This window comes from Pinus tabuliformis, chromosome 7 (genome assembly GCF_031772625.1).
Source record: "Pinus tabuliformis cultivar Carrire ecotype Pingquan chromosome 7, CPIR1, whole genome shotgun sequence".
Classification (NCBI taxonomy): Eukaryota; Viridiplantae; Streptophyta; class Pinopsida; order Pinales; family Pinaceae; genus Pinus; species Pinus tabuliformis.
Window position 1 is genome coordinate 1,602,007,312 of NC_142293.1, and position 8,910 is coordinate 1,602,016,221.

The window sequence follows — 8,910 nt, forward strand, 5'->3', positions numbered from 1 at the left end:
TCAACTTACTTTCTTTGGAACTGTCAAATACATGTCAGAATTGAAGTGTTACAAATGCTTAAATATAGTCTGAACCAATAGATATGTTTGTTAACTTCATTAGGATAATATATATAATTTCCAGATAATGAAAACATGCCCAGATCAACTGCCACTATAACAAAAATTGACTCCAACTACAATGCCCTGGACATCAGAGAAATGCCTAAATTTCGAGTTGGAAGGCAATTCACTGACTGATTGCAGCACATATTCTGGGTTGAAATCATATCTTGTAGGCACAATAACTCTTGCAGTTCACGTTGCTACTGCACTTTTATATTTGAGACACTAGTTTACATTAAAAAATAGCACTAATTATGTGAAGCATAGTTACAAACTTACAAATTAATATTAATCTCTTCTCCAAAAAAATGGATATGAAATGACTAAAAATGAAATATACAGATAGACTCTACCATCCTAAGCTTTCATTTAAAGTGATGAAAAACTACAGCTGCATTGAGCTCAGTAGAAAAAAGAATTTTCTAACAAAACTAGTGCTTACCAGGGATAAAATACAGAGATTTACATCGAAAGGATATATTCTCAAAATAGGTTGCGTTCATTCAAGAATGCCAACCTCACCTTGGTATTTTGTCAATCAAACTCAAAATGAGTTCCATGCAAATACCATATATAGCACCCTTATGATGGCCCCCCCACATGATTTGCGAGGCTAGCGTCACAAACATTTCCCCGACAAAGTGGGCAAACTCTGCACAGGCAAATTTTTTATAATGAGCGCTCTCTGTTATGGCCTGTACATTCACAAAAGTTAAAGACAATCGTACATAGAAATTGTGAATCCCTAGAAACAACATAGTTTCAAATTTCCAGAAAACAGTCCTGAAGGCACCCAACATGCCAAATGTTCCCAACCATCCGACAGCGACACCCAGAAAAATATTGTTACAGCCAAAGTACACAACTTGACAATCATCTAGAAAGTAGCCAAGCACATGTTCCCTCTTTTGTCATAAGATGAAGTGTAATGTTATTAGAAGCAATTGAATATATTTTCAGTAGCAATGTATCTACACCTTGGCTAACAAATATGCTAGCAGAATAAACCTAAAATAATGCATGTCCATATTCAGATTTGAAAAGTGAAAAAAGTTCCAGGTAATAAAAATATCAAGTAAGATTAACGTTAGAACAATGCTTGATTGCAGAAGACATTACAACAAACCACCAGCATATATGCCAACCAAAACTACGAGAAATTTCATTTTCGATGCTTTTGATCGAATTTCTTTTCACCAGGTGTACAGGGAGAGGGTACCAGGCCACAGATGGACTGGCTAAGGATGGTGTCCTGCTGGCTTGTGGGGATTGGATTAGTCAAGAACATGCTGGAGAGCATATTTAGGAATATGCACGTATTCCATTTATATAGCTGGTTTTGAACTGAGTTGACACCGTGCATACTACAGACTTTGTTTACTCTGATTGAATTGGGAAGCCTGTACTAGTGGACTTTTCTGGTGACCTTTTGACTCTGAAGTCAGCCTAGATGGAACGTATCTTTGTCTTCTGTTAAAATCTCTTTTGAAAAGCTTATTATGATGTAATTTTGGTTTCTTGGAGATACATATTTGATGCCACTAAGGATACACTCTTCTACAGAGTTAAACCTACTACGAAGTCCTGATAAGCCTTTTGGAATGCTAATCAGCATCTATGGAATGTAAATTTGCTTATCTTAATAAAATTACGATGTTTTTTCCATGGAAAATAATGTGAATAAGGTAATTTAGCATACCTGTGAACCTCTTTCAACCATTTATCAACACAGAGTAGATGAAATTCGTGATGGCAGGGCAACACTCTCATACTTTCTCCTTCTTCATACTCCACAAGACATATGTAGCACCTAGTCAATCAAAATAATCATTAGAACCAACAATGACTAAAGAATAAAAAAACATTTAAACTGAGTAGCTAATCACCAGGTAGCAGCTACAGATTCCAGAAACAGAAATTCATCTTCTTAGATGCTACATGATTTAGACAAGGAAATAGCTGATAGGACGAACAATTGAAGTCGCACTAAACCTACAACACCAAATCCTACTAGAAAGATCCATCTATTCAAATTAAAAGGCCAAGAAACTTAGCTCAGAATCCCACTTTTGAATGGGCCCAGACAGATAAAAGGAGGACATATTCTCCTTTTTGGACCCGGGACAACATGCTCACTAAGCAGCTGTTGAGGATTAAAACAAACTATGATTATTGAGAAAATATACCCAAGTCACTCTCATGAAATGCAGTTCCTTTGAGTAATTGATTTAATAATAGTAATTTTTATGGAATTTCAAAATTCACAGCAGTTATAGCAGTGTTATCGGAACTGGACCAGAACCAGTGGAACCAGCTCGTCTGACTGGTTTAGAGGAAGAATTGGTCCAACCGGTGGTCCTGAAATAGAAAAGGCTGGCTTGGTACCGAACCGGCCAGTTCTGCACAGTGCCATAGGAATCAGGGTGACCCAAGGATTTGAAAGTTAAGGAAAAAATTATCTGTTGAATGGTTACCTCCAATTCAACCCTAGGCCACCCTAAAAGCTATTTAAAGAGAAGAGGTATTACTACCTTCAGGGCCAAGGGGAATGAAGCCAGTATCTCACTGTAAAGTTTACTAATTTTGAGTACAAGCCCTAAGGATGAAAAGGATCAGGATTCTGAGTACTATGCTTATTTTTGGACTCTAGAGGCCAGTTAGAGCCTATTTGTTGATGTATTTTGGTTTAGAGATATATTGCCCTAAGTGCTATTTTGGTTATATGCACTCTTGCTATATAAATGACAAACTTGTACAAATGGTTTGGCTTCATATAGATGCACATGAATATATATGTTTTTGTTTTGTTTTATTTTATTTTTAATTTAATTAAATATTTTATGTATTTTTGGTTAACCAGTTTTTTTGGTTCGTTTTTCCAGTTGCAATCTAGTTCGCATTTTTGGGGTCAACCAGTCTTGTTTTGATAACATTGATTTAAAGTGAGCAATTAGGGAATAGCTTAGAAAATGGGATAGATATTGAACAAATTGCGAGAGATTGAAGGGCCATAAAAAGGAAATGGATGCAATGTGCAATTATTTGGTTTTGACTTTTGAGTGTTGTTACTAAAAAGTTATTGAAATTTAAGATGGTTAGTGTATTTGTTAAATCATCCAGCCATCAAGCCATGCCTTTGACTAAATGCTAAAAATGGTATCCTCTCATGGTTCTTTTCAATTAACAAGCGTTTTCATGCTACTATTGCACTATCACAACATGATTTTCAAAACTGATAACCATCAAAAAAATGTAACACGCGAAATAACTTACTGTGCATCATCGTCATTTACACGGTTTTCTTTTTTGTTGTACGTCCGGACTGGCATGGAGTTGACAACATCATCAGGAGCAGGAAATGATCCAAGCGAGGAAACTGGGGATCGGGAGGACAACGCCATAGACTGGTGATGAATTTCATCCAGAACCTGGGTCAAATAACTTATTCATTGTTAAGATACCTTTAAAAACTATATTGATAAATCATAATAGATACCATATATGATCAACGCTGACTAAGGCTCTAATTCAGTATTCAGAATAAATTTGAAAAATAACTAAAGCACTGTGTCAAACCTCAAACAGAGCTTCTGCCAACATGATAATCCTTGAGATGCTTGCCCTGGTATTTGAGTCATCTGTCCTTCCAACGTTTTGACATGAGCAACGCCCTGTACGATGGTGGCCAGCAAAAATACACGACCTCTCATGCCCAGCTAAATTCTCAAAACTGCTGCTTAAACGTTGCAGAGCTCGGACCTGCAATTGAGTAAGGGATAAGGAAGAGCAATAGCTTGCAGGACTATAAAATGGCATAGGAGAAAATAAAAAATACAACAAACCTGAGATCTTGCCCTCCGCCTCCGTTCCTCAAGATAGAGGCTTCTATGTTCCAGTATGCTGCTGTTATTATGAGGTGTACCTTCGTTCATTTGGCTTCTCTCCTCCCTTTGCCTCCGACTGTCATTCATGGATCTAAGAGTACGAAGAAATTGATCTTGTGCAAGAGTTGGTGTTGTTCCTGCATGCCTGTTTGAGGAAGCTCTAGTTAATGCTTCCCAGAACCTTCTGCCATTATGTTGTCTTGTCTCCCTTGCTACAGAATCTCCTTGCAGAACGCCAAAGGAACCCTCAGATGATGTTGTTCTCCTAAGCACCCTATCACGCAGTCGCCCCACACTACGTGTTCTTCTAAAACTCACATTGTCTTCGACATGTTCAGGTGTCCCTCTTCTCTGGATACGTCTTGTATCTCTTGACTCCACTGGGGTAGAATAGGAATCGATCACAGAAGATACATTTTGATCAGAGGCTGTAGATTGATTGATGTTGCAAGTCAAATCATGTTGTGAAGTCCTATTGTCACGATGTGCCTCACTGGAAGGTTCGGAAAATGCATTTTCCCACTCTAGTGCATTAAGAGGAAGATCTGTGCATTGTCCAACTCTTGCTTGCATTGAATGATCACTTTGATGTCTAGGTCTACTTTCGCAAAAATTGTGTGACCTGCTGCTACCCTGAACTTGCTGTTGGTCACTTCTGTTTCTCAAGTGACCATTATCAAATCCTCTGTTCCGTTCAACGCTGGAAGACTGACGCCTAAGTCTCCTTGCAAAGAACGAATAGGCTTCTGATGACCCTAAACTTCTTGCCCTCCTTAGCCTAAGATTAGAAGTGTGTTTGTTGCAACTAGAACCATTTAAGCTGCAATTATGAACAGATTGTTCAACAATTTCACCTCTATCTGAACTTCTATAGGAAAAATTGCTTGAGGATTCTAGTGCTTGAGCTCTATAACCTTGAGTGGAGCTGCTGCTAGCATCAGAAACTGGATGAAAAAGCCTGTTTTGATTTCTTTCAACACAGTGTCTAGAAAACTTAGATATGCAATTAATCTTTCCACTAAGAGACGTCACTGGATCGTTATCTCCTACAACTTCATTCACACTTGCAGTAGCCATATTCCCACCACATGGTCCCTCATGAGAAGAAGAATTCTGAGAAATTGCAAACCACTACTACGGAATCAGAAGAAAGAAACACTCCATTGAAAATATTTACCATCACCCTCAAGTTCTTGAGCAAGAAACTAAGTGGCAACAAACTAGGTTCAGATTCCATTAGAATTTAAATCTAACCTTAGACAAACAGTCAATGTGGCAGGTCCCTGAAAGTCTAAATTATACACTTACAACAAGACTGGTTAGAAGATATAGTTTTCAGTGAAAACATTACAAATACTATAAATTTAAAAAAGCGTTGAGGATCAAAGTTGCATTTTGCACATTAAATTACAGAAAAGACTATATGAATTGAAAACAAGTAGATTGAAAGAGACAATTGCTGATTTCAGTACTCAAAAATTGTAGGATACATAAAGTAATAATAAGAATAGTAAACTTTTCAACATTCCTACCAAGGCCATATTCCTTCAGCTCCAGTACTTACCCAGGTTATTTGTATGACTGGAGTAAGTATTTGTATGACTGTTCATTCTGATCACTTTTTCTTCTTCTTATTTTTATTTTTTATATTTATTGTCGGGTAAACTCCCACAGGGGATTTAAACCAGTGACATTTTCGCACAGAATATCTTAACAGAATACTTATTCACCGTCAATCCAAAGCCCTGTGGGTATTCATTCTGATCATTTATTTGAAAGTAATTTTCACAATTGCGCGCACTTAGTTTTGCAATTGCATACTTCATTGCCTGTTGCCAAGTTCAGTCCTATCTAAGCATTCTCTGTTCATATGCAATAAGCCTCCTTCCCGTGTGACTAAAATATCCATTAATAGAAAAACCAAACTATAAAGAGATGACCATTTACTCATAGTTGGCATGCAAGATTGCATGGTGAGCTCACAATATTCAACTCAGTTGCATTCATTCCAGCGCCACTAGAGTTTAGATCAGCAGATAACTAGACTCGTTTAGATATTCTCTAGGAAATATGCTAAAATGGTCAGTTGTCCTTTTCTTTACTTCAGCGTTGTGAACTTGCAGGATACTTCGCAGATTCATTTTTTGGTACTTATCAATTGGCATGGCATGCACCTTCAAGTCAAAGCATATTACGTACAGTGATGCAACGTTGAATCAACTTGAAGAGTCTGCCGTAAGCTTTTAACCTACAAGGACATCTTGTGAAATAGGTCTGATTCATCCAGAGAAAGCTTCCCAATTGTCCATCTTCTTTGGTCTTTAATGATCACCATGCACCTTTCCCAGGTATTTGTTCCGGCATACTCTCCTTGGCTTCCCCAGCAGGTTATTGAGAAAGTCTTTCCAATCAACAATACATGAAATGTGGATTGAAAATATGCAATGTTATTCAACACTTTCGTAAAATATATTTTCTTCAACGTGCTCTTCATATTTTGGGCCAAACGGCAGAAGTTAGAACCCATTAAGAAAAATTGACTTTGTTCTTACCATAGCACCTCAGCAGATTCAATTTGGAATTCTGAAGTCATCAGATACCTATCTAAGAGTAATTACCAAAAGAGAACAGCTTCAATTTTTTTCCTACTAGAAAGAAAAACAAGGATGGATTTCTCCATATCAATGTATGTACAGCATTTTCCTGAAACCCATAAAACATTGAAAATAATACTCAGACCAGTATATGAAGAGTGTTATCTCAGATATTCTGGATAATTGTTATTCTGTCTGTACGGCAGAAAATTTCATCTATGCAAGTTCCTCAGCATACTTGAGGAAATCATCCTTTGTGATTCAATTGCAGTGACTAAGCGACCGAAAGGAGTTACTGTGATATTTTGCTACCAATGTAAATATCAAAATTTTAGGTCTTTGTTGGCCATACCCATAACCTCATAATAACAAGAAATGACAGAGCTAAAATAATATTACTGGACACCTGAAAGCTGTTGAGATTCGGGCCTAACAAATAAACAAACCCATATGAGGCATGTTAAGAATGTCATGGCATCAGTTAATATCAGTGGAAGAACTAGATCGTTGGATGGATGAGGAAGACCATACAAAGTACACTTTAGGTTATGAAAAAGGGCTGCCTGAATGCACCATAGTGAAAGGATTAAGAAACGGTTTACAGAAAGCCCTCTGGACAATCAGCCATTAGATATTGCAGCCTAGTCAGCTGAAATCAAAGTTGTCTGCAAGGTTCAAATCATATATATAGATTAGCGATGAAGAAGATTTTAGTGCAATCACTTTCTTATGATCCCAAGTTCAATGCTCTGGAGTCAAAGTCGTATACACAGGCACCTAAATCATTGATTGAAAATATTTCCCTGGCTTCCTATTTCAAAGTGTATTATCCTGAATCCCAACAGCCTTATCTCTAGGTTCACTATTTAGAATTGTTCCAGTTAAGAAAACTAGCATTGTTGAGGTGTCACAGCTGAAAGTTTGAAATGCCTTTTAAGTCCATAAAACAGATGCTAAATGTTATTGAAAACAATACAGAGACATGCTCCTATTGCTCTCAATGGAAACAGGACACAGTACCTACCGAAGCTTTATCAGTAGAATCTGCAGAGTGATAGAAACACCGAGAATGAAACTTGCGATGCCCCTCTGTTCTTCTTCGTTCATTTGCTTCTGGTGGGGATGATGGGACTGTATTTTTGCTACTGCTTGATCCCATTTTCAATCTTAAGGATTCGCGATTAACTTATTTGAATCCTTATCAAAATCCCTGGATTCTAAGGCTGATGAATGGACAAGATAGAAGGATCGCAGACAAGAATCCCCTTATTGATCTCCTCTCTGCGTTTGGCAAATCTGGGATTGCACTATAAGCCTCACCCTGATTGAACTCAATCCAGATAGGTCGCCCGGAAGAATACTCAGCTGCAAGAATGGACCCTTTTCATCCGTATTTTAACATAAATCAAAGATTTCAATTAGAATCCAGTTTTCTTGATTGGACCCGATCCAGAAGGTTCAACCAGAAGAATATCCAGCTGCATAAACAGGCATTTTGTTCATTTGTATTCAAATTAGAACCAGCTTTTCAAATCAGAATCCAGATCAGTTTTCAAGGCTCGGGATTCTTGCCATAGTTAGAACTTTGAAATGAGCATTGACCAGGATGGGTGAAATAGTTGAATTGGGTAACCGTTTGTACTCGTGGAGAACAGGCTGGAAAAAGGGGCAAGCGGAGAACCCAAGATCGCCAGTGAAGGCTTTCCAAAAGTTGAGGAAAAACTAAAATACAATGAAGTGTGCCATTAGATATCCAGATAAAGCAGAAGCACATGACCAATCGAGAAAACTGTGGCAGGAAATTGGGTTTGGGGTGTGGGGTTGAGAGCGCACGATGCAGATTTAATGAGGTCAGTGCCACCTAAACAGCCCGGGTATGATGCATCGAAATGGGGTCGAGTTTGTTTTGGGGAACAAGACAAACCAAACGCTCCCAATAGATTCCAATTCCATTTCAAATAGCAGACATAAACCATCACAGGCAGATGAGGAAATGGCTCAATTTTTCAATGTATACAAAGGATTTTTTGAATTTGTATCATTGCACCTATACCTACTAGTTTATACATTATTGTTCATTTAATAATTTGATTGTCCCGCACTTAGAACATGGTCACATGGGGCTGCTGCATGGTAGGGTCGATTTTCCCATTCAAAATTGCAACATATACATGTGCATTCGCTGGGCTCTATGAGTAGTCGTTGTAGGTAATTGTCGGAGATGGCATTTCAAACTTTGAGATCCAACCGTTAAAAAATGTTTCAAAGTAATTTGCAGAGCTTAAAGTCCCACTAAAAGCAGCCTGATGTGACCATATCCTCATTGC

At 37.9% G+C, this 8,910-nt stretch overlaps 1 protein-coding gene across 1 annotated transcript; it reads right to left on the reverse strand.

Annotated features, from left to right (window-relative positions):
- Positions 1-252: 252 nt before the first annotated feature.
- Positions 253-8,587, reverse strand: LOC149254269 (uncharacterized). The gene is made up of 6 exons (XM_089460106.1): positions 7,608-8,587; positions 3,948-5,102; positions 3,682-3,864; positions 3,379-3,533; positions 1,805-1,915; positions 253-757 (listed from the first exon to the last, which is right to left on the reverse strand). Exons 1-6 carry the CDS (start codon positions 7,740-7,742, stop codon positions 688-690), a joined length of 1,809 nt encoding a protein of 602 aa, XP_089316232.1. The 5' UTR covers positions 7,743-8,587; the 3' UTR covers positions 253-687.
- Positions 8,588-8,910: the final 323 nt, after the last annotated feature.

Excerpts from the sequence above, each read along its gene's own strand:
- LOC149254269 (XM_089460106.1), bottom strand. The coding sequence starts at position 7,742 with ATGGGATCAAGCAGTAGCAAAAATACAGTCCCATCATCCCCACCAGAA. Across the intron at positions 3,865-3,947 it reads GGCGGAGGGCAAGATCTCAG|GTCCGAGCTCTGCAACGTTT; the intron begins GTTTGTTGTATT and ends ACTCAATTGCAG. Across the intron at positions 758-1,804 it reads TGGTTGAAAGAGGTTCACAG|AGTTTGCCCACTTTGTCGGG; the intron begins GTATGCTAAATT and ends TTGCCTGTGCAG.